Here is a 25938-nt window from a genome sequence, read left to right as displayed (position 1 = left end):
TAACGAAATTTTCTTTTCTCTCGATTTTTATATTCCGTGCTTAGAGTTTGAAAAGATGGTATTTGAAAAAATTTCCAATCTCTCGAAAAAAGAGAACAATTTCGATGCCGAGGAAGAATATATAAGAACCAGTCCCAGGACAAAATGGAGGGAAGATATGGGAAGAATAATCGTCTGCAAGAAACAGATGTAACGAAATTTTCTTTTCTCTCGATTTTTATATTCCGTGCTTAGAGTTTGAAAAGATGGTATTTGAAAAAATTTCCAATCTCTCGAAAAAAGAGAACAATTTCGATGCCGAGGAAGAATATATAAGAACCAGTCCCAGGACAAAATGGAGGGAAGATATGGGAAGAATAATCGTCTGCAAGAAACAGATGTAACGAAATTGTCTTTTCTCTCGATTTTTATATTCTGTGTTCAGAGTTTGAAAAGGTGGTATTTGAAAAAATTTGCAATCTTTCGAAAAACAATTTCGATGCCGAAGAGGAATATTTAGGAACCAGGGACAAAATGGAAGAAAGACATAGAAAGAATAGTCTGCAAGGAACTGATGTAACAAAATTTTCTTTTCTCTCGATTTTTATATTCCGTGCTCAGAGTTTGAAAAGGTGGTATTTGAAAAAATTTCCAATCTTTGGAAAGAGAAAAAAGAGAACAATTTCGATGCCGAGGAGGAATATATACGAACCAGTCCCGGGACAAAATGTTTGCGGAGAAGGATATTCACACCCTGTGTGTCGATTCCTACCTCTCCCCTTTCTTTCCACGATCGAATTACCGCGGATCAGATTCGATCTTCTTTCCTCAGCGTGTAGGTGGCGGGGCTCGCGTGTCACGATATTTCATACGCGTACACTCGAGAATACACCGGTTGTTCCCTTCGCGTCCCACTTGGATCGATCATCCATAAATGATCCTCCTCTCCTTCCTATTTCTAATCGAATCGTTTTTCGCAGGTGTGAAAAGTTCTTCTTCAGATTATTTTTATCGAAAAGAAAAATATTCGTCGAAGAATAAATAAATTATTCTATTCTCTTCTCTTCTTCTCTTCCCCTCCTTCGAAATATGATTTCTCAAATTTTAATCGAGGAGGGGAACACGTGTTTCTCTCGATTCAGGGACGGTGAAAGGCGGGACGAAGGGAGAAAAGCCGAAAGGAGAAGAGACAGGCCTTAGAGAGTCTATTCGTGGAACAATAGGCGGCATCGAGGTACCAGACGATGAAGTCACGACTAGTATACTCGTGTTCCAACATTGTGGCCATTTTGCCGTGGCCAAATAGCGCCACTTTAACGGTGGCGTGGCCGGCATTGCTCGTGGAATCGAGGGGATCCCGTTGGAAACAGAGCGTGTCCTTGAGAGCTTAACCAGAGACGCTGTCCACCTGCGCTTAACACCTTTCGTGCGTAAGAGAAAATGGGATAATTAGGGTAATTAGAAATTTAGAAAATCGCAGATGGAGTTATTAATTCGTACAATTTATGACGATTTCTAAAATAATTTCTCGAATTATTATTTATCCAACACTCGCGTTGATTCCACGCTCGTTCTCAAATTTTTCCAACGCGATACTATAATTTGGATTTAATTTACAAATGCTACATCTCATACCGTTTATCGATATCGAATTTGCAAAATAAACGAAACATCGAATCGTATAATAATCGATAAATCGTATGATACATTTTCAATCGATTCAACAACGGAAAATTCCAACTCCTTCCGCGATTTGTCGAATGAAAAATGTTTTGTCAGTGAGATACAAGGAGGCATATCTCTCCTTCCAATCCAAACGGTTCTTCTTTAATTAACAAAGTTGCACAAGGAAATATTCTGCCGGTGAAAATAATACGCTCGAAAAGGAGGGATCGTCAATGGCAGTGGATTCGAGTAATCCCATCGTCCGCGAGCGGTGGCATGACGAAGCCGTGCAGATGAATAAAGTCCCCGTAATTGGCTCGAGCAAGGGCCCCTGGCTCGCCATTTTCACTTTCCCGGGATCATTGTCCGATAGATAATCGTGACTCTTGCCTTTCGACCGATATATATTTAAAAAAAGGCGTTTCATCGTCGTGAAATCGAAATTTTGGAAGAGAAACGATTCGAAAATCTCCATTCCTTTCCATCCTCCAACTAAGATATATCATTTCCTCTTCTTTCTTTTCAAATATATGCTGTACAATACTTCATATAATATTTGTTACGAATAAAAGTATTCGAGTATCGTCGTTTAATAAACGATCACGTTTTAAAATTTACTCGATAGAAGAGAGTCTATAAAAAAAAAAATCGGGATCAATCGCGATTATATACGTTCAAGAACGAGAAGTGGATCGTTTCGCACGATGTCGCGTATTAAAATGATATCCATATATATATATATATATAATCGTATCGATCCATTTCAACGTATCCGTAAAATCGCTGTAACTCGTAAAACATGGTTGGAGGGAACATTATCGGCGAGAATTATTCCGATATTTTGTAATTATCGGATGATGTTTGTATGGTAGTACCAGGCTGCACGATATAATAGATATAAATCTCCCCGATTATAGTTCAATTTCTTTCGCGCTTCTCCTCCTCCTCCTCCTCCTCCTCCTCTTCCTCCTCCTCTCCGCGCTTTTTTCAGACAATGGAACGCGAGAGTTTCTCCGTTGTATGGTTCGTAAATCAAGTCGGTTTATGTTTCCATCCGACCAACCATTACGAACCTATTATCGTTCGATTTTAATACGTTGGAAGAAAAGTGGATCGGTCTAAATTTAGTTTTTTGCGCCGCTGCCATAATGGAGCCTTTATAGTTAAAAGATTAGATATATATATATATATATAGGGGAAGAGTTTCGAAATTCAATTTATAAATTGAAATCGAGGAATTTTGATCTCGTCAAAAATAATTTTCAACTCGTCTTTCCTTCCTTTCCAAATTCGCAACATACGCGTCGATTGATGAACACAGGCGGCCATTTCTGAAAAAACGGTCAAATTTTAAAATCAATTCCTTCGAGATCAGGGATGTATAGGGATGTATAGGAATGTATAGGGATTCTAGTGGAAATATCGATACAAAATGGTACACAAAGCTAAAACTATCTTCCGTTCCTCCGCTGATTGGATAAAATAATGTCGTGTCTCGTGGCAGTCGTTTACCTGAAACCCTGCGTACTCTACACCCCACGATCGGAAAATATCGAGTTACAAGGAGACAATGAACCGAAGTCCTCGCCGATTATCTCGATTTCCATGAAACTACGTATAAAATCTACTACGAGAAGGACAAGAATAATTCCTATCCATTAATTTTAAAATTATTATTAATATTATTCGTATAGATAAAGAGTAGTTGGTAATTTTTTTTCTTTATCGAAAATGCATTATAATGCATCGATACATTAATTCGCTATAGTTTCACGGAATGAGTCACGTGTCAAATTGAATAGCTTCCGAGGTATGCGTTCAACGTGAAAAATTTGCTTTAACATTTGCCGATATTAAATTTAAAATTCTAAACTTTTTTTAGAAATTCACAAATTTTCACGAAGAAACGATCACACCTGATAAACGAGAGAAACAAAAACTGGATAAGTTAGCAAATAACCAGGATCCAATTGGATCTGCTTTCTCTCTAGATTGGCAAAGATTGATCGTCTTATCGATAATTAGCTTGGCACGAGCACCACCTTTGTTTCGCTCGTTTGACCCTAACACCGCCTTCCTCCGACTTGTGCCACTCGAAATTCCACCCGACTTTTCAACCGCAAACCATTTGCTTCGCTCTCCATTCTTACCTGACAATTTTCGTTTCTCGACCATTCGTCAAACTCGAGGAGTTTAATTCGTCCAGGGAGAAGAATTCGTATTCCTATGAAGAGAAAGCGAAATCAAAGCGCATAAACAGTAGAATGGCGACTCATTAAAAGAGAAGAATTTAGATTGAAAACGGGATTTAGATTTTCCCTTGGATTCAGAGGAAAATTCTGATTCCAAGATCAAAAGTAGTAGGAGAATCAATCGTGGTGGAGAAAATAGAGGAGACGGACATATATATACGAGCGATGGAATTTTGTTCGTTGGAAAACGTTGCTATAAATCCTCCAAGATTTCCACGATAAACGATCGAGAGATAAACAATGCAACAAAGAAACGATTAGATTAACTTTCTCCCGTCCAAAGGGGAAAACTTCACGCGCGTTGGTTCGATACTTTGTAAATCCTTTCCTCTCCCCCCTCGTCGAGTGTCGCAAACAATTCCAAACAAGCATAAATCTCTCACGACTCTTCCCTCGATTAATCGACCATTCTCAATCGAGCTTACATAATGGGACAAATAACGATTTAGAGAATTTTTCCCCCTTCTTTCGAAAATTTCATCGATATTTATTACATTCGAATTGGTTTCTCGGAATTCCAAATAATCTCTCCTCCTCCCTTCTTCGATCTTTCATCCAAATTCCACCGATACTCGTCCCGAAGAATTTCTCGAGGAGGGGAAAGAAAAAAAATTCGATTCCTTTCTCGCGTGTCGCAAACGCGAAATTCCAAACGGGCATAATTTCCTTCCACGCTCCTTCCACTCGCTAATCGGTGTTTCGTCAAAGCAAACAAGCCCACCACCGTGCGAACAATGAACGCATCGATTAGGCGGAGCGCGTGGGTGGAGCCGTGGCGTTGAGGCGCATTTGCACGTGTCGCGCGTTCCCTCTCGGGCGACCACGAGCAACGCCAAGATATAAAAAAGAAATAAATAAAAAAATACGGGAGAGAAAAGAAGAAGAAAAAGAAAAGGAGAGGGGAGGAAGAGACGGAGGACGCGTGCAGGAAGGGCCGCCTTTGAGAGGTAGTCGACAAAGGGTGGAGAGAAGGATGAAAGAAAGAAAGAAAGGAGGAAGGAAGGAAGGAAGGAAAGAAGACGTGCGTACGGGGCATAACTCGCGAATAATGCGCCGTTTTATACGGGCGTACGTGAGCGAGCCATAAGCAAATGCATTTTGCTGCATGTGGGCCTTAAGCCGCGTGGTACAGTCGATGCTGTAACATCGTGCGCCTTAATCATCCCCGTTGGGATGATAAAAAAAGGATCCAATATTTCTCCAACAAGGCTTGCAATTTTTCCCTTCCTAATTCTCGTTAGCGAGAGAGAAAGATAAGAAGAGCCTCCTCTTGATCCTCTCGTTACATTAACGTTATTAAAAATATTAATTCTCTCTTATCCCATATATCGAATATAATAAATATTTCTAACATTTATTAATTACCTTAATAAACACGCGCAGAAAAGAAATAGAAATCCAAGTTTCCCCCGATTTTCTTCGAATCCCGTTCAGGAGGAGGGGGGGATCGATCATCCATCCACGATCTTTATATTACGGACTGTACAACGATGTCCCGCGCCCGTGAACCCAACGTTTGCTCGTTACGGCAGGAATACGCTCGTTAAATCCTCGCGCGAGCAACAAACGTGCACGAGTTCCATCCAGCGGAGGAATGTTCAACAAGAAACCGCGAAAAGGATCTTCTTCGATGATCCTTGTCTTCATTCGATATCGTTCAATTAAAATCTCGTAAACTCGATAGCGGAGATTGGGGAGGGGGAGCCATGGCCCCCAATGATCGTCCACCCTTCGTGGTATTGGAATAATCTCCCGTTGAATTACGGGACGATTTCATGAGAGAAAGAGAGAGAGAGAAAGATTTCTTTTGAGAGGAGGGGATTACGCTTGCAATTTTGGGCGGGATGGAAAAGAAGCGTAGTAACGTTTATGGCAGTCGTTTCTTTTTCTTTATCGTTCGTGGATTATTCCACGTAATTTTAAATCTCTCTCTCTCTCTGTCTCGTGAAATTTTCGAGGAATGCAAGCGTATTCTCTGAATTAATAAGAAAAAGATAAATAATGAATCGATTAATCGGAAGTTTCGGATGATAAAATAATGGCGCGAAAATTTTATCGATCGATCGTAATTAATTAACGATTCGATGCTTGTTCGACTTAAACGAAAGCAAACTACGGGAGAGGCTACATTTGTTTTTTTTTTATCTCGTCGCGTATTTATCTCTGGAATCTAAATGTATCATATTTACATCGCATTAGAGGTGTTGGTTACGTAAAAGAGTCGCAGAAATTGCGTTAAAAGAAGGGAAGGGGGAAAAAAAAATAATTAAGCTAGTTATTTTTCGCAACGATACAGATCATTGCAATTTCAGTGTGGTTCTTTACATATGTACATACGCTTCGTCATATCTGATTATGTAACTTGGACGAGCGTGTGATCAACAACCGCACAGAATCGTGAAAAAAAATCGCAGAGAAAAATAACACGGCGGAATTCTATTTATCGACACGAAATTTTTTCCATTCCAATCTTATTCTTTTTTCTAATCACTGAACGAATATCTGCTACGTTAAGAATTAAAAGTAATGAGAGTACGATCGATGAGTTATTCCTTCCTCCTACGCGCAAAGCCAAAAATATTAATAACGTTTCTTCGTATTAACTCGTGTTAAAATTAACGAGGCAGAAACCTAGATCGTTAACCTAGCTGTCGAACGCTGAGACAACGTCCTCGAATCGGTGGGAAAAAAAAAAAAAAGAAAAAAGAAAAAAGAAAAGAAAACGAAACTTCCACACGACACGGATAACCGATGCTCCGGATTTTCTACAAATTAATATGATTACCCACGTAGCCGAGCGTCGTGCCTTCTTCATTGTGGCTCCCAGTTTTCAGCCAGTGAAAGCGTACCATTAGGGACGTGCCACTTGTCGTCGTTTCCTCGAAAAAGAGGAGAGAAGAAGAAGAAGAGGAAAAAGAGAGAAAGAAAGGAAAAAAGATGGGAAAGAAGGGGAAAAAAAATCTAAAGATCGAAAGGAGACGAACCGATCGGAAGAAGAATAGGAATAAGAGGGAGAGAGAGAGAGAGAGAGAGAAATACCGGTTACGATGTTAAAGGAGACACGACGAGGCGGTTGTCCATTATGATGCAAATTAACGTTACTCGAGGAATTTTACGCTCGGCCTCGATTTTTTTTCTTTTTTTCTTTCTTTTCTTCTTCCTCCCCCCCCGCGCATTGCAGGTTCATTAGAGTGTGCCAATTTCTTCTCGCGCAAAAACTTCTTCTCCGGGGAAAATATCTTTTGCGGGCGAGTTTTGTTTAGAGGCACAGAAACGAATTAAAATTAAAATTAAAAATGGGAGAGGGTGGCTTTGATTCGATTACAACAATCCGTGGATCATTTTCGAAGAGTGGATGCACGAGTGGGGCGAAATACGACAAATGGAGGAAAGGAAGGATTCGACGAGTGAGTTTAACGAGAGTTCGCAAGCGACTAACCTAGATTGGAAATAGCCTGAACCGAAACGGTTCTAGGCTTGATTTAGATCCGACTTTGCTCGTCCCGTGTTACCACGGGGATCGTAATCGGGTCGTTTTGGAGGACGACGTGGTTGGAATCGAAGATTTTTCGTAAAAAAAAAGAAAAAAGAAAGTTTTCGAGATTATTCTTAGATCGAATGGCGTATACCGACGCACGAGAACGGTTCACAATGTAAAATTCGTATCTGCGAGTTGTGTGAGTCACGTGCTAAATTTTTCTCTTTCTTTTTCCGTTTTTCTTTTTTTTTTTTTTTTCGAACACCGATAAGCCTGGGAAGAAAGATGTTGAATATGCATCAGCAAAACGTCAAACGTGCCTCGGCAAAGAATTAATCATAATGTAAATTTTAAGTAGTTAAAGACAGCACGGGTCAGGCTGAACGCGACCTAAATACCGTGCCAATTTGCCGTAAGTCCAACTGCGTTCAAACCCCCCCCTCCCCGTCCAGATCAAGCGTTTACGTTCGTGATCTCACGCGACACGAGTAACAATCCCACGTTTAATCTCCAATATTATTCGCGATTAACACATCTCCCGAATCGTGTCGAAATCGAGTTCGAACAACTTCGACCCTATTTTTCTACCTATTCAGCAAAATGCAATGGCAGTTTTCTTTTTTTTTTTTTCCAAGCTTCGATCGAGGTCAGGATTAAATTTCGTATAACTTCACTTGCACGAGCGCAAAGTTCCAGTTCCAATTCTCTCCCTCTCTCCGATCATTTTAGATCGTAAAAAGAAAGAAGGAAACGAAAAAATGGAACATTTCTGAATTTTCAAGAGAGAAAAGTAATCGATCGATTATTCGTTTCAAGCTTCTCAAGAAACGCGTAGCTGCGTAGAAACAATCGGCGCGTGATCAAAGGGCAAACAAGCGGTTATTGAACGGAGGAGAGAGAGAGAGAGAGAGATCGGCGCGCGTTTGATAAGCAATAAATTCAGTTATGGCGGTATAAACGTGTAGCAGTGTGCGTGTAGCAGCGTGGGATGAGGTCAGCCGACAAAAGGAAAGCGTTTCGTTTTCTTTCTTCACCTGATAACAAAACTCGGTGCGTTTCCTCGGCTACAAAAGACTCTCGACTTGCTAACAATGAGATATGTCGGTTACGCAATAAACCACGCCACATCACGCCGCGCGTATACACACGCGTGTGCATGCATACCATTGTGTAATAAAACGACGGCAGCCGGCTAACACACTCGGCTTTTAACGCAACTTGCTCGTTCCCCAAAAAGAAAACAGGAGCACCAAGTATCGCGTATCCTCGATTACGCTTGTTATTCAACGATTGTCGGCCGAGAGGGGAACATCTCGTCGAGGAATCGGTTCGTTGACAAACATCGGTCGTCGGTGTGCGTTGAGCAAGGGGGAGAGGGGATATCGATATACGCAACACCGCCGACAACACGCTGATTTAGCAGGTTACCTCTCGTTTCGACGCACATGCTGTGTCATTATCGTTATGCAACTAATCGTTGGTAAACGTTTCAACGCTTCTTTCGCGTGTACAAGGTGGTCCATAAGTATAGAACGGGTAGATAAGAAGGAAGAAAGAAAGGAAGGAAGGAAGGAAGGAAGTTGAGCGAGAGTTGAAAAGAAGAGGGATATAAAAAAAGGTCTTGTTTTTAGATTTATATCGAAGAGTTGGAAGAATTTAAATGTGGAAAAATAAGTTGATACGATACAATAGGATTCTTTCATCGAAGACCTTGTCGAGATTAAATTTAGATATTTATCGCGTAGACGTCACGAATGGATGTTATTCCGTATATATGTAAAAAAAAAGTGTATAATTTTCTCATTTAAAACCTTGTTTTCGAGTTTGAAAAATTTGTCGATATATTGCATACGTTTTTTACTATCTCGTATACAATATATCATGAATGGATAATTAATAGGAAGTTGTTCTACGTACGAAAGCAAGTTGAATAATTTCTTTCTTTTTCCTTTTTGAAAAAAAAATCGACAAATTTTCCAGCTCAATTTTTGATTAAACACCGTATATATTCGAGTATAACAAATATGAAAAGACGGAACACGGAAGAGAGGTCGAGCGATCAAAAACGATTTTGAAAGATGGAGAAATTGTGACTCTTTTTTTAATCGTACGATGGAAAAATATTGCGATTACATTATCGACGAAATCTCTTATCTTATTACGACGAGGCCATCTTTGCAATTTATTAAAATTCGTTTGCTCGATTACGACACCGCACACGTTACGCGCAACGTGTTCTCGATCGAAAAACTTCGAGGAATCCTCCCTGAAATTCCACGATTCCCAATTCGCCCACTCTTTTTCAAGTTGGCCAATTTCCTTCCAGAAACGTTGTTTGTTCATAAACACGTTCGATTCCATCGATATTGTTTCATCCCTTTTAAGGGATAAAGGGATGCGTGAAAAAAATCCACGTGACGGGATTAACGTGAATCGAAACGGGATCCGTTTAATTAAGGGAGCAGCCGTGCCGAAGGAGAGGACTGTGGCGGCCTGTTACGCACCGTTTCGTCGTTTAACTCTCTTTAAAGGCCTTTAAAGCCTTAAGGCGCCTTCTAATTATTCACTTTCTCCGACGTCTCGCGGTGAAACGAACGAGATTTACAGGCTCGCGTCCCGCTCGATGTAATTTCGACGATAGTTTCCAACCGGTCAGATACGACAATACGATTCGAGGCCGATTCCCAGGCTTCCGGGTTCTTCTTGTCTCGTCTCGTCTCGCCGCTCGTTTATCCCGCCCTTCTAACGATCCCCTGCCTAACAAGCCAATGTATACAAACCACGCACGCACACACGCATATATATATATATATATATATTTCGAATGAAATTTATACGAGAGTTAGTTGGTTAGTTTCTCGAAAAGAGTATGATCGATAACGATGAAATAAAAAAAAGACACGTGTCTTTTTGAAATGATATTAATTCTTTCGAAATATTCCTAAAAAAAGAAACGTATCGATTATTCTTATTCGAATTCCTTTTTATTTCTCCCTCGATATTATTCTTTTCGAGAATTGAAGAATCTTTTCAAATTTCCCATTCGTGCCGGTTCGAAGAAATAAGAAGGAGGCTTTTCTTTCTTTTACACCCGATTCGATTAGAACGAAACGAATTCGAATTTCTGAATTCGAGATAAATCACGGAGAGCTATTATATCACACACGTGTATATCCTTTTCGTTAAACGATAGCTGGGATTTAATGAGAGTAATTTACGGAATGGAGCTAGGGCTCTAAACCGTTGGAATTTAACATCTCTCTCTTTCTCTCGCTGCGTTTCGGGATGATATACGGCCGTTTGGTGACGTAAGAGATAAATTGGAATCGCGCTCGGGGCGATTTTTTTCGCGCGGTTATGTAAATTTATTCTTATCTATTTTGTAACTCTCTTTCTCTTTCTCCCTTTGTCTCCGCCATTGTTTCCCTCCTCCTCTTTCTTTCGTTCGTTCTCTTTCCCTCTTCGCTTCGAGCAAAATTAAATTTGTTGTTGTAAATTTTTTTTATTCTTCCACGTGGAATGGAACAAACAACATTTCCTTAATTCGATCCCGCGTATCTTTATTACACTCCGCTTTATCGTTATTGTAAATGTTAGTATTATTAAGCGAGGCGATAATAAATAGCGGCGGAACATTATCTCTATTATCCTTTCCGTATTCTTCGATATATCATTTTCTCCTACAAACCAACAGATGTTTGAAACTTCTTGCATATATATCTATATTCTTCTCGATCGTGGAAGGAGAGGGAGAGAGAGAGAAAAAAAAAAAGAAACACCTTCCTTTGGACTCCATTCGTTAGATTTACACAACTCCCAAGCGTTGCGTAAGATAGAAACAATAAATGGCGAGTCATCCGTCATAATGAAAACGACACCGGGATCAAGGTATCCACTTTTCCACAATCATAATAAATATTACACTCCCCCCCCCCCCTTCTTCCTTGTTGAAAAGCGTGTTCTTCGAGGCGAACTTCTCGAGCAGCATCATCCCGAACCGGAAGAGCAATCTCTCTCTCTCTCTCTCTCTCTTTATTATTCAGAGAAAAAAAGAGCAGTCGCGGAAGAGCAGTCACAGCTGTCATAGGAAATCAAGGGAGAGTGCGCGTTGATCGAGGCCAAACACGGCCGTCCATGAAACCGCTTTCTACTCTCCGTGCTCTTTCCCGACAATCTCGTCCCCTCGATTCGATAATCGATCGTTTAAACTCGCTCTTCACGCATCGAATAAACCCGCCGATCGAATCTCGAAGCGTGTACTATAATAACAATATACGCGCTTCTAATCGATTCGAGCTGCGCGATAACTCTTCCCTCGTGATGACGGCTCGATCAGGAAATTGTTTCCAAACAACCGTTCGCTCGGCCTGAATGGAAACCCGATTTCGCTCGAAAAAAATATTAAACGTGATAATTCAAACGTGCGTGTATGTGTGTGTGTGTGTGGTAGTTTGAAACAAAAAGAAAAAATTAGAAACACGTCTCAATTCCTAATTACGTTTACCTTGATGGATATTAATATTGGATCAATATCGATCGATTGAGATGAATAAAAATTCGAAAGATGAAAGAGATGTTGAAAAAGATCTCTTCTCGATCTCGACTCGTCTCGATCGAAAGAAAAACGGTTAAAAAATGTATAAAAAGTAAGTGGAATCGAACGAAAAGAGTTATTAACTTTCAATTTGCACAAGCGAAGCGGTAGCTCGACAACTGTACGATATCTCCATCCACGTTATTTCGAGGACACCGATTTCTCTCTTAAAGCCAATCGACCGACAAACCCGCGGAAAAGGAGGAATCCTCCTCCTCTGGAGATAACAGAAGAACGGGAATTGATATAACTCGCATAAATCGAACGATATAAGCCCGGATAAATCTCGATTCTCGAACGAGGAGGAGGCCTGCCTTCACCGACTCCAACGGAGTCGAGTGAAGCGGAGGACGGAAATCGGGTGGTGTCCCCTTATCGATCCGAGGACGGGGCTAAAAAAAATTCGGTTGTACGTAAGCGTGTTCGCGGGAGAAAGTTTAGAAAGGAACGTACGATCCGTGGTGCTGCTCGATCGATAAAACCGGGGAGGAAAAGGGGGAGGGGGGGAAAAAAGCGGATCGATCCGCTGCGTAGCGAACTGTTTACAATTCGCGGTCACGTATACGGCCAGCAAGAAGTTCGCTGCAAAACTGGAGGAAAGAAGGTATTGACGAGAGATCGAAACGAAAGACGTGTACAGAGGTGGAAATCGAAGGGAGAAAAGTGTATCATCGATCGTGTTTCGAACTTGTTCGAAGGGAGAAGATCTTGGGGAAGAAGTTGGTGGACGAAATTGAAACGAAATACGTGTTTCGAAATTGTTGGTCGTTGGAAGGTAAAATTATATCGATCGTTTCAACGTTGAAAGAAGATCTGAAAGAGAAAGAGAGAGAGAGAGAGTCGTGGATGAAATTGAAACGAAAGGCGTGTTTCGTAGAGCGAAGTCGGGCATTAGTGGGCATAATAAAATTGAATCGATCGTTTCGAACGTGTTGAGAGGACGAAGTTTGTGGACCAAGTTGAAACGAAAGGCGTGTTTCGTAGAGCGAAATTGGTGGAGGGGGAAAGAGAAAGAGGAAATAATAAAATCTTGTCGATCGTTTCGGTTTCGTGTTGAGAGAGAGAAACATCTGGGGAGAAGTTTGCCCGCGAAATTAAAAGAACGAATCTCGTATATTCCAACAGGAGGAGGAAAGAGTCGTTGTATATTCTTGGAGTGAAACCACTTCCACTAACTTTTCTTCGCGATTCCTCCATAATTCCACGAATACAACGAAGGCAAATCGATCGAAAGGAAGGAAACAAAATTGCATCGAGTCTATATACGGTCCAACATTGGAGGAGAGAGTTAAAAAACGATACTTTATAATTAATATTAACTTCTATTAATTTTCCTTTTTTTTTTGCATCAAACCAAAAAAGAAAGAACGAAAGAAAATCGGTTCTACATTTTTCGCGATTCCTCCATGAAGGAAAATCGATCGAAAGGGAGTAAATAAAATCGAATCTATATATTGTCTAACATTGGAGGAGAGAGTTAAAAAACGATACTTTATGATTAATATTAACTTCTATTAATTTTTTTTTTCTTTGCTTCAAATCAAGAAAAAAGAAAAAACGAAAGAAAATCGGTTCTACATTTTTCGCGATTCCTCCATAATTCGACGGTATAACGAAGGGAAATCGATCGAAAGGGAGAAAATAAAATCTATATACTATCCAATACTGGAGGAGAGAGTTAAAAAACGATACTTTATAATTAATATTAATTTCTATTAATTTTCCTTTTTTTTTTTTGCATCAAACCAAAAAAGAAAGAACGAAAGAAAATCGGTTTTACGTTTTTCGCGATTTCTCCATAATTCGATGGTATAACAAAGAAAGACGAATCGAAAGGAAGAAAATAAAATTACATCGAGTCTATACACTATCCACACTGGAGGAAAGAGTTAAAAAACGATACTATAATTAATAGTAACTTCTATTAATTTTCCTTTTTTTTTTGCATCAAATCAGAAAAGAAAGAACGAAAGAAAATCGGTTTTACATTTTTCGCGATTCCTCCATGAAGGGAAATCGATCGAAAGGGAGAAAATAAAATCTATATACTGTCCAATACTGGAGGAAAGAGTTAAAAAACGATACTATAATTAATAGTAACTTCTATTAATTTTTCTTTTCCTTTGCATCAAACCAAGAAAAAAGAAAGAACGAAAGAAAATCGGTTCTACATTTTTCGCGATTCTTCCATAATTCGACGGTACAACAAAGGAAGACGGAACGATGGGAGCAGAGGAAAGGGAAGATAAAAATTGTATCGATCGTTTCAGCGCGTCGGAAGGAGGGGAGGGAGATCGGGATACGGTTATCCCCGCTTTCTCGATAATGAGAAAATTGCGCGGTTCGATCGATCTTGTAACACGATCTCGCGATCATAGACTGTCGATAACGCGTAGCTCGTGGCCCGAGGCATCGGGACGGAAGTGATCGATGGCCCAGACGCGGACCATTTCCGATCTCCGCCGCCGTTCCATCGTTTCACCGTCGCTTCCGCGGCTCTTTAAACGCGTCAGCCAACGTATAACCAACGACCGTTTCATATATATATAAATCGGCCCGAGGATAAACATTTTCAATTGGATCCTCGATTTTTCTTACCTTCGTGCGATTCAGCGGATTGGAGAAGTCCCAGCCCGGGGCGACGAACAGGTATCCACATTTTGAAATCTTTCTCGTTGCCTGCAACACAATGAGAAATGATTGGAGTTAGTTCTCGATTCATGTTTCTCGCGAAACGACGTCGTTCATTAAATCAGATGTACAGAAACATCTTTGCTGAAACGTGACTTTTACGTGGATATTTCCTTTTTTTCTCGAAAATCGGCCCCTTTCAAGATATCAGACGGATCGAGTGCATCGATGTTTATCGAGAGATCGAGAAACGAATCCGAAAGGAGTCACGTTTCGTCACGTTGCATCGAACTTCCGACGTCGTTATTATTATTTCTATCGGGTACAAAGACTTTCTACACAGTTTCTCGTCGCCTGGAATCGTAGGCGGACACGTAGGAGAAATATATATATATACATATACTATACACCGACAACACGAGAGAAATACGATTATCCGTAATATCAGATCGAGCGAGCGAGCGTTAAAATAAAATAAAAGAAGAGATAATAAAAATATCCTATTCGCTTTGTTCCTTTCATATATATATATATATCTGTCCTCGTCGACTCGCTAATTTATCCACCTCGTCTCGATATCCACGAGGAAGAGAAGAGAGGAATGAAAAAAAGAAAGAAAGGAAACGAGACGGGAGATAATTATAATTAAAAAAGTTTCGTATCGACGTCCCGGAGAAAATATAAACGGAATACCAACCACGAAAACCAATCTCCCGTCGCGTTCATGGAAAGGTGGACCCTCTCCATCCACTGGAGAGCTAATCAAACTTTCCAACAACGCCGCTGCACGCCAGATCCTCTTCAAACTCTATTATTATGTTTAGAGGAAGATTTAGGGGCTACCGGGATAAGAGAGAGAGAGAGAGAGAGAGAGAAAGGGGAAGGGTTCTCGCGTGGAAAAGAGAAAGGGAAACAGAAGCGGCGGCCACATTCAGGTGGAAAGGAGAGTCGGGTACAATATCTCCGAAGAATCTTAAATCGGTCATTAATCAAGAGCATACCGGTATTTATAAACCGCGTATATCTCCAATGTTTGCAAGAAATCGAAGGTAAATCGAAGGAAATCAAGCTCGAGGCTTGATTCGAGGATCAAGATTGAGGGATAGGATGTCAGAGACGCGTTTTAAGAAAAATAATCTCGAAGAAAGCTCGATGAGCAGAAGGATAAGATAAAGCATGCAGATTGAAAATTTTCAATTCTATGAAGACTCGACATCTTTGATTGGAAAACTTTCGATCACTGCGCGATTAGAAATTGTATATACTAATGGAAGGTTTTAAAATTCGAATTACGAGGAAACGAGACGATGAAAGTCGTTGCGGCCGGGGATACGATATTGTGAATGGGTATCGAGACGAGGTTTAGAGTTAAATGAAAACCCTCGCGAAGATATGATATTATAAAACGGAAACGGTGGATGAAAGTATAGTAATTAGAAATTTCTCGTTGTATAATTACGATATCGTAAATCGAATTGTGGAAAATATATTAACGTTCTTATCGAGGGATATAAAATTACAAAAAAAGAAATTAATAACACCGCTGATGATTAGAGAAGTTAACTCTTGCTTTACGGATCGAATAGTATTCATTTTTTTTAGAATCGAAGAATTCACTTGCATCGAAGAGGAACGTAAAACCAGAGTGTAAACGAGCACGAATTTTTCCACTTTACGATTACGATCTTGTTAAATGATCGTTGTAAAATATTTTTCGATTAAAACTTCCCCTTTCAATCCACCAGATTGAATTCCTCCGGATAGGAGAAAGGGAAAAGAGAGGAAGAAAAATTTTCAAAAACTTTCCAACTATACACACTCATCCCCTCTCGATTAATTATCATTTCCATCCGATGTGAAATGTATAAGCTTGGGCCGAAAAAAATATCGAATGCGCCTTTCCTTCCAATATTAATCGTGGTAAATATAACGATAATAAACGATACGTCGAATCAAACACCTCGTTATATTACACCTGTGAGATGAAAGCAAACGTTCGAGGAAAAAGTTCTACGCGTCAGGTCAAAGGTTGTGACCACCTGTTTCTTCAACAATTTCCCAGATGGAAGGAAACGCGCCTTCGACAGATCGTTCTCCTTGGAAATATGTTAATCCACCTCTTTCACGATCCATTATTCCGCGGAAATCGCTTCCGTCCATGGACGGAAACCAATATCCGCGGATTTAAATCGATATTTTGAAATACACATCGATTTCAAATTCTTCGAAAGAGAAAAGAACGAGTTGGGAAAAAATTAATCGAGATATATGTATTTGCTCTAAAATAAATACATATTCGAGAGAATTTATATATTATCTTGCAATCATTCTGTTGTACAATAATTTAATATATCTTGGAAAAAAAAAAAAGACGAAACCAGATATCTCGAAACGCGTGGATAATACTTTCGCTCCTTCGTTACGAAAGTTGGACGAGAAGGGAAACTAACTAATTAACTAACTAACTAACTAACTGAGCGCAGTTCGAGCAGTTTTTCCTCTCGCCACGAAACCGGGCTGGAATTGGACATCGATCGGGATCGATGCTGTCTGACAGCTGAAGAAATTTCACCTGGAACGACGACCCACATTTCCCGCTCTGATTAATTAACCGAGAACGTATTGCCCTCCAATCGAGAACGAAGTATTTTGGATGCTTGGAAAACAAAGCGTGTTTTATAATGCGTACGATTTCGTTTTGTAGAAACGATTTGATGAACGTGAGATTTAAGAAACGCGTGGGGAATACTACGTGAGAATACGCGAGTTATGAAACGTTTGAGAGAAGAAAAGAAATCGTTATTACACGTTACCGTGTTAATTAATCCTTGTGCGACTATAATATTCGCTTGAATATTTAAGGTGAAACTGACAATTTTACAAGTTTTCATTCAGGATTATTGGAAAAATCTTGGAAAAATTAGTGGAAACGTTCCATGTTTTCTATAACAATTATCATCGTGATTGCAAAGTACGAAATGTTGAAATGAACGTTTCGAAATATAGTAGATCTAAAAAAAAACGTCTACGTTTCCACATCTATGTTCCGCGCATATTAAAATTTAACAATTTTAAATAATTTAGAAAAACCATCGAACCAATTAGAAATTTCGAAAAGCTCGAGAAACAACTAACGAACAAACGCGTTACAGTTTTTAACCAATCCATTCCGTACGACATCACAATCGAAAATAATTAAAAAGAGATTAATTCTCTGCTTCGAAGAGAATCATCGAAACGAATTATCGAAATTCGAAATAGAATCTCTACGCGAGACGATTGTAAAAATTCAAAACGCGCGTTAAAAGAAACTTTCGTGAGGGAGAGAAGAAGAAGAAGAGGAAAAAGAAGAAGAAGAGGAGCGATACGTCTTCGTTCCGTACGTGGCTGGGCCGCGTCATTTTCCAGCGCGTGTGCAATCACGAAACGAGGCGATCATCCGGGCAAGAACGAACGAGAATTCGCTCTGCTTTATGGAGAGGAGAGCTCGAGTCGACCGGCTCTCTCCTGCCTTCGCCCACGTTCGAACGCGCTCTTTCTCCCGAGAAAATTATGGCGCATCCCTTGTACGGCGGTAAACAAAAGATCACGGCCACCGACAAAAAAGGGTGCGCCTAAACGTGCGCGTGGAATTCCGCCGTGAAAGGCGGGGAGGAGGGCGCTTAAACGGAAACCTCGTCCGCGATAAACTAATTTACGCTTCCCTCGCTTCCCCAATTACGCTGGGGAAGCGAAGGAAGATGAACGAAACGCGTTTTCTATTCGGTGCTGCGAAGGAATATCTTTTTTCATTTTTTCTAAGAGATACGAGGACTGCATTACACGCAACGAATAAACAACGTTGATTCTTATAGGAGAGGGAGGAGAAAAAAATTTAATGCAGTGAACGTGAAAGAAAACAATGATAAAGGATTTTCTAGCAAGACACAATGCTCGTGTATCCATTCAACTGTACAATCTATCGCGTGTCTTGTGAAACGACATGAAATATATATATATACATATATCTTTAAGAAATGCTATTTCGACCAAAAGTCCGTGGAGAATGCGGAGTATTAACGTTTGAAGGGTCCGTGTATCGAGGATGAAATATATGGATATACGAAGAAATACTAATCCTGAAAATCGTGTTTTAATTTAATTAATTCAAAATATCCAAGGAAGAGAGTCAAGAAATACGCAATACGTTGTACAAATTAGAGCTATCGCTTTACCCTCTGTCTCAATTCCTCAACGATATTCAACAGATTCTATCGAAAGAGCAACGAGATCGAACCTATCTCAACGAATTAGCACACCTAACATCGTGTTTAATTCCCTGCGTGCAAGAACCCGTTTAACCAATTACGTTACCAAGGATTTCGCCTTAAACACCGATCCAAGGTTGCACACACGTTGAATTGTTCGATTACGAATGCACGGTCGATCGCGGGGAAACGAGATCGTTTTCGTTACGAAAAAAAAAAAAAAAAAAAAAGAAACGAAACGAACATGCAAGAATACAATCGAAAAACGTTCAATGGATTCGAAAAGATTCGAATCGGCTTATCGATTCGATCGAGAAACGAAGCGATAAAATCGCCCTAATTCGCGCGTAAAACGTTTATCGAAAAGTTAATTTTAGAAGAAATCTCTCTCTCTCTCTCTCTGCTACGATTCGCAAGTTTCGAATCGATCGAATCAAGCACGCTCTGTTTAACCGCTTTCCGTCCGGCCATCCGTTGATTTCCGCTGTCGCCCGTCGCACGTTCACAATCGACTTCCGGCCGACCCTCCCCTCCCTCCCCCGTCCCGATATCTCGACGGACAAAAGCGCGATGGAAAAGTACAGAGCGCAAGGCGAATCGTTGCTCATTTCGTTCGGATAATATCGTGAAATCGAGATTGGATTTGGAGTTGTTCGTGGAATGGAAATTGAAAACGAGCGAACGAGAGAGAGAGAGAGAGAGAGAGAGAGATATGGCTTAAATGATATCGTTATATATCATTTATAAATTACTTATTCGAATATTGGAGAGTGAACGAATCGAAATTGAAAAGTTGAAATTAAAAGATTATGTATATATATGTATATATATGTATATATATATATTTTTTTTTTCCACGGTATTAAATACAGGCAAGGTAAGAATCGTAAAATCTAAATTCCGATTATTCCGTTACCAACGTAAAGTTTTTAGTAATTCAATGCTAGAGAGTTCGTGAGATTAGAATATTAAGTTTCTATTCGCAATAAAATTGGCTATAAATCAAGCTGCTAAATGTAATACGTGATTCGAGTTTCGACTTTACGATCCACGCGACAAAAACATGTTACAGGAAATGCTAGCCAGTAGATCCGTGAATTGAAAAGTATCTAATTAAATATTCCAAGGTGCACGGGATATGTATTAGTAGTAAGGATATGTTATATTATTAATTATTTTATAAATCTAGAGAGATTAAAAAAAGGAGGAAAATTTTTCGAAGAATCTAATCTAACCTCCTAAACGAAATTCATCCTCGCAGATGAATAAATAAATACGAAAAGTGAAACGTGAAAAGAGATCGAAAACGCGAAGAGATATCCCGATATAAAAATTTACACGGATTTTATCGTCCGTCCCAGTTATAAAATTTCTATCCGTACAACGCTATCTCTCGAAATTAATCGCCAATTATAACATACAATGTGATACACGCGATCGAAACAAAAGAAAAAAAGAAGAAAAACGATCGGCGAATATTTATTTACCGATATTCACTCGCCATTCAAATCCAGTCCACTCATCTCACGGGGTGGGATCTCGAGAACGATATTAATTAATATCGCGATCTCGATCGATGCCTCGATAAATCATGGCGAGCGACAGACACGAGCCGCTTTCCACGATCCAACACCGATCCACCGAAACACTCGGCTGGTGACCCGCTGAGATTGCACAATCGAGGGACACTGTTCGTCCAATTGGCAATAATTGGACGACAGGTTGATCGCTCGGGGAGAAAAAGAGAACGTCTCTCTCTCTCTCTCTCTTCCTTCCTTCGTCGTCCTTGACACGGTTCGACCGAGTCCTTGCCAGTCCTTAAGCCTCTAAACGCGACCCAGATGCGGGCCCACTCGAGAGACCGGCCGCTTAATCTCTCTAATAAGGTCGATCACGGGTGGTAGCGCGAGGTGTAGGTGCGCGTATTCCGCCTCTGCCAACGCCTAAAAGGCGTCCTACGAGCATCGGGCATAACGAGCCGAGCAGAGGCTTTATGAAGGCAATTAAAGATCTGCCTCGCTTGCCGCTTCGTTAGCCAATCGGACCGTGTCGTGGGCGACGCACGGCCAATAAAAAGATCCCGTTGAAACGGTTGATGTGGTCGTTCTCTCTCTCTATGCAGCGAATATATATGTATATATGTAAGTAAGTAAGTAAGTAAGTAAGTAAGTAAGTAAGCAAGCGAGTACATTATCGATTATAGGAGAGGAGAGGTTATTCGCGAATTTGATCAAAATGTACAATTTAATTGGGAATTAATTATTACAAAATGGTCACGTACGCGTTATCTTCTCCTTCGAATTAATAGGCTATAAATTTAATTACCCGTTAAGGAGTTTACTAATGGAATATTTTACAATTACACGCGTGTGCGTGCGCGTACGCGATTCGGCGCGTTGTGGCGCGGCTCTCGATCGCGAGTCTCGGAGATGGAGATAATTTTTTTCGAATTTGTTTATAGAGGATATTCATTCCAACGGTTTTCGAATTATTGAAATAACGGGTTTTTTTAACGAGCTTTTTTTCCTTCCCTCTTCTTTTCGAATTTAAACGATTAATTTAGAATTTTATCAAGGATTTTATTCAATCGCATCCAAGTATTTATTATTCATCGAGCGTAGCATTTTAATTATTAATTAACTTTGTATCGCGCGCCACGCACGGAATGATATCGAGAAAATCGGGAAGCGAGTGTTTTTTTTTCCTTCTTTCCTCTCTCATTTTTTTTCAACCTATAACAAATTTCATTTCGTTAAATTGCGAATCGAAGAAACAAAAGTGTCCGGCCACGGTTTTTATAACCGGTATCCATTGTCGAAGTTATAGGAAACAATGGAAGATATATGCCCATTTAGATAATAGGAGGGACTTCTCTCATTAGAAGTCTCGTTCGAAGAAAAAGAGAAACGTTGAATCGTTAACGTGTTTTATCATCGCGAATTCATTTCTTCCGCGCGGTAATCGAGTGTAAATGCAATTCGCCCATAATGGAACTCAACCGTTTAAGAGCCCATGAAATCGTCCGCGAGAAAACCAATTTACATCTCTCTCTCTCTCTCTCCTCGATATTGCCTTTTAACAATGCCAAAATTGTTAATCGAAACGAATCGAGCATTAATATATGCTGATCGAAAAAAATTAAAAAATTACCTTCGAATGAGATCAAATCGAATCTAACAACGTAGCTTTTTTTTTTTTTCTACTCCTTCGATCGAATTTTGTCGCACGCAAAAAACAAACCGCGATAATAATGATAAAAAGAAAACGACGAAATTAATAAAATTTTCCTTCTACGATCCGTTCCGCTCGAAAGTTACACGCGTAATGGGAAAACGTTCCAACGAGACAATAACAAATTTCTCGCTTCGCCCAATAATCCATATAAATAATATTATGAATCACCGAGCCTCCCGATAAATTTACGATACGCGGTAACGAGTTCTATACGTATATAAACAAACTCGGAGAATTTCCAATAACGTCGTAAATTAAGTCTAATCGTATTAAATTTAAAACTTTATTTTTTCGCCCGTCCATCCGAGAAAAAATACAATAATAATATCTTGACTCCCCTCCCTTCTCTGGACGTAAAAAACAATCGATTCGCGTCTTTTAATCCCCTTTCGTCGATCGATTTCTCGATCTACGATAATATCTCGGGGACAGGTTCGAGAGAAAAAGAGAGGGGGGGAGGGTTGGTCGAGGTGGGCACCGGATGTGGGATATGCAGACGACGAGACGCGTGGGATTCCTCGCGCGATGCACGCGAACGGGTTCTCTCGGCCGACGCGGCGCGAGGCGAGGCTACGAGAGGAGAGAGAGAGAGAGAGAGGCGAGTTCTCTTCTGGTTGCCTCGAGTACGTACAAGTCCCGAGACGGTGATGGTCGGACAAATCGTCGATCGAATAGCGCCAACACACGTTGGTTGGGAAAGGAGGGGGAACAAGTGTAAACGAAGTCGGAAAAGGAATAGAAATCGCGGCTCGAAAGAAATCGTAGCGGTATAAATGCGAGCAGTGCGAGTCGCGTATTTAATCGAGAGGAGCAGAGGTGATTCGAAAAACCGGGAGAAAAATTGAGCTGTGTTCATTTTTAATCGAAAGAAAAGGAATTCGATTCGAGGAATTTTCGATAATCGATGATGATTTTTTTATGTTATCACGAAGTATATATTCGGGAGCAGATTCGAAAAATCGGGAGAAAAATTGGAAAATATCGAGCTGTGTTAATTTTTAATCGAGAGAAGAGAAATTCGATTCGAGGAATTTTTCTTCTTCCGTTCCATGAAACGAGGAGAAATTTTCCTCGAATTTTGCATAATCGACGATGATTTTTTTTACGATATCGTATCGCAGTATATACTCGGGAGCAGAGCAGATTCGACGAGAGAAAAATTGGAAAATATCGAGCTTAATTTTTAATTGACTTCGAGAGAAGAGGAATTCGATTCGAGGAATTTTCCTCGAATTTTGGATAATCGACGATGATTTTTTTACAATGTTGTACCGCAAGTCACGTATATAATCGAGAGCAGAGCAAATTCGACGAGAGAAAAATTGGAAAATATCGAGCTTAATTTTTAATCGACCTCGAGAGAAGAGGAATTCGATTCGAGGAATTTTCCTCGAATTTTGGATAATCGACGATGATTTTTTTACAATGTTGTACCGCAAGTCGCGTATATAATCGAGAGCAGAGCAGATTCGACGAGAGAAAAATTGGAAAATATCGAGCTTAATTTTTAATCGACCTCGAGAGAAGAGGAATTCGATTCGAGGAATTTTCCTCGAATTTTGGATAATCGACGATTATTTTTTTACATTACCATCGCGTACGTGTTTCAAGATCGATTCAAGGAATCGAAAGAGGAGAGCGATCTCGAGTTTTCGAGAATCGAAGACGTTGCTCCTCCCCTCCCCTGTCCACGGTGCATTGTTATCCGGGAACGTTTGACACGCCGACTGATTTGCAGTCTCAGTGGCTTTCTACTCAATTAACTTCACAACCGCGTAACAACCGTGGAAAACCTCAAGAAACTGCCGTTGCTCTATGAATTCAGCCACGAGGCCATCTCTTGTCACTGTTTCGCGATACTCCGCAACAAGCTGTCTCCGTTTCACGGGCCACATTTACGATGCTCTCAACCTTTTACGATCGAGAAAATCGCGTCAATGGCCATTTTAATTCTATCAATCGGGGAGGGGAGGGGAAAGAAAAAAGAAGAAACAACAACAACAATCAACGTCCAAGAATGGAAAGTAACACCGATTATATAAACGAGCAACAAGGAAAGTGTCGTGTGACGCGTAGAATTGAAAATCTCCTTGTGCAAATTAAATTACAAATATATAACGAAACTCGTTTAAATTTCTTAATGAATAATATTTATCTCAATTATTTAAATAAAAAGAATATAAATTTCTATCGCGTGTCTAATCGAGTCTATCATCAATTTTTCACTCCTTATTGATTTTAGAAACAAAGAAAGTAAAAAAAAGTATAAATTTCCTTTCAATTTCTAACGAATTCCTGTTGAAAGGCGGCTTGCTCGTCTCGAATCGCATATGAAAAGCGAACTCGCACTACTCGCTTCTAACCTGTAATCGTAAGTCGTAATTTTTCTTCGTTGAAACGACGACGACGACGAACTGGGTTTCACCCAGTTTCCCTCGTAAGTTAAAATTTTCGTTCTCAGAAAACGACGAGAGAATTCTCTCCTCTCTTTCCCACGAGAGGTTGCTCACGTTGCCGTTGTTGCTCCGTTTCCACGCGAGTCGCAATTAACGAAGCGTTCGTAACGCGAATCCTACAATTAAGTGGTCGTTAAACCTCCGCCCAGGAAAAACGAACTTGCTAACCCGTCCTCGCTAACCAGGCCCCGAGAAAAGCGGGGGAAAAGAAAATAAAAAGGAAGGGACGAGAGAAAAGAAGAGAAAAAGGGAGCAGAGACGAATCGAAGCGAATACCCCGTTCACCTGTCGAGAGAGATTTCGAGACCACCTAACATGTGTGCGTTCACACGTATGTCTGTCTCGTTTTTAAACAACGATTACGCGGAACGTAATGGTTCGAAGAAGGCCCGGGAAAGTGAAAGCGGGGCTAATCGATTCTTAAACATCGCCGATCTTTTTATAAAATTTATACGAAGAAGATTATTTCCAATCAAGAAGATTTCGATCCCTCCAATTGGATAATTTAAGATTCCTTTCGACGACATTTTCTTCTTTTTTTCTTCTTTAGAATTTATCTCGACTCGATGAATGAACTCGTAAGTCGCACAAGAATTTATCCCTTAGCGATAAAAATTTCTCCTTGTGCCAATCCAATTCCATTTCCATTCACCAATCTCACCATCCTCTCCTCCCCGTCCTTAGAACATCCCTTCTTCCGCGGCGAACAGCAATAATGGCGAGCACGATACGCGGGTTTTTTGCGAACTCGAGTCAATCTCGGCAAAAGCTCGGGCAAAAAAGCAAATGAACGCGCGCTCGATCGAATGGTCCCCCATCGGCCCCCGAGCGCTCGTTATTCCGCTCTCTCTCTCTCTTTCTCTCGTGCGTCCTCTCTATGAAACTGGAGGAAACGTGGAGGGCGAATAATCCGCGAAGAGAGAGAGAGAGACGAGCGTGGAATCGTAACGTATCATTATCATCGTAAAGCATTCGTACGATTTACCATCATCGATCATGGCAGGGACGGCAAGAAATCGAGAGAGCCAGAGAGAGATACGATGGCACCATCGAGAGAGAAAGAGAGAGAGAGAGAGAATCGTTACGTTACGCAAGATTAACCCACCTCCTCTCCTCTCCTCCTCCACCATCGCAGGCGTGTTACGTCGATTACCGGCTCGCATGTTTTGCAACAACAATACAGCTGCGCATACAAATGCACGTACAAATAACCAGGCTGGTTAGCAGGGCTTGGAAAGAATTGGCCAAGAGAAGCGTCGAAGACGTGGGATCGAGCCCGAGTTTCTGTGTATTCGTACGAGGAGGTAGTGATGGGATCAAGTTCGATGCGGGTTCGTGAATTCGAGCGAGATACGAAAGTATGATCGTTTCGTTAATCGTCGATTATTTTTCGTTATTGACT

The 25938-nt window shown here is 40.5% G+C and overlaps 1 protein-coding gene across 8 annotated transcripts in view; it reads right to left on the bottom strand.

Moving 5' to 3' along the window:
- Positions 1-25938, bottom strand: part of osp (outspread) — a 185459-nt gene that overhangs the window by 118346 nt on the left and 41175 nt on the right. For all 8 annotated transcript variants that reach the window (XM_026439344.1, XM_026439340.1, XM_026439345.1 and 5 more), the window contains 1 exon segment: positions 14567-14647. In XM_026439344.1, the coding sequence (XP_026295129.1) occupies positions 14567-14647 (81 nt within the window).

This window comes from Apis mellifera, linkage group LG3 (genome assembly GCF_003254395.2).
Source record: "Apis mellifera strain DH4 linkage group LG3, Amel_HAv3.1, whole genome shotgun sequence".
NCBI lineage: Eukaryota > Metazoa > Arthropoda > Insecta > Hymenoptera > Apidae > Apis > Apis mellifera.
Note: the sequence above shows the minus strand (reverse complement) of the source record. Positions and strands in the feature narration are given on the sequence as shown.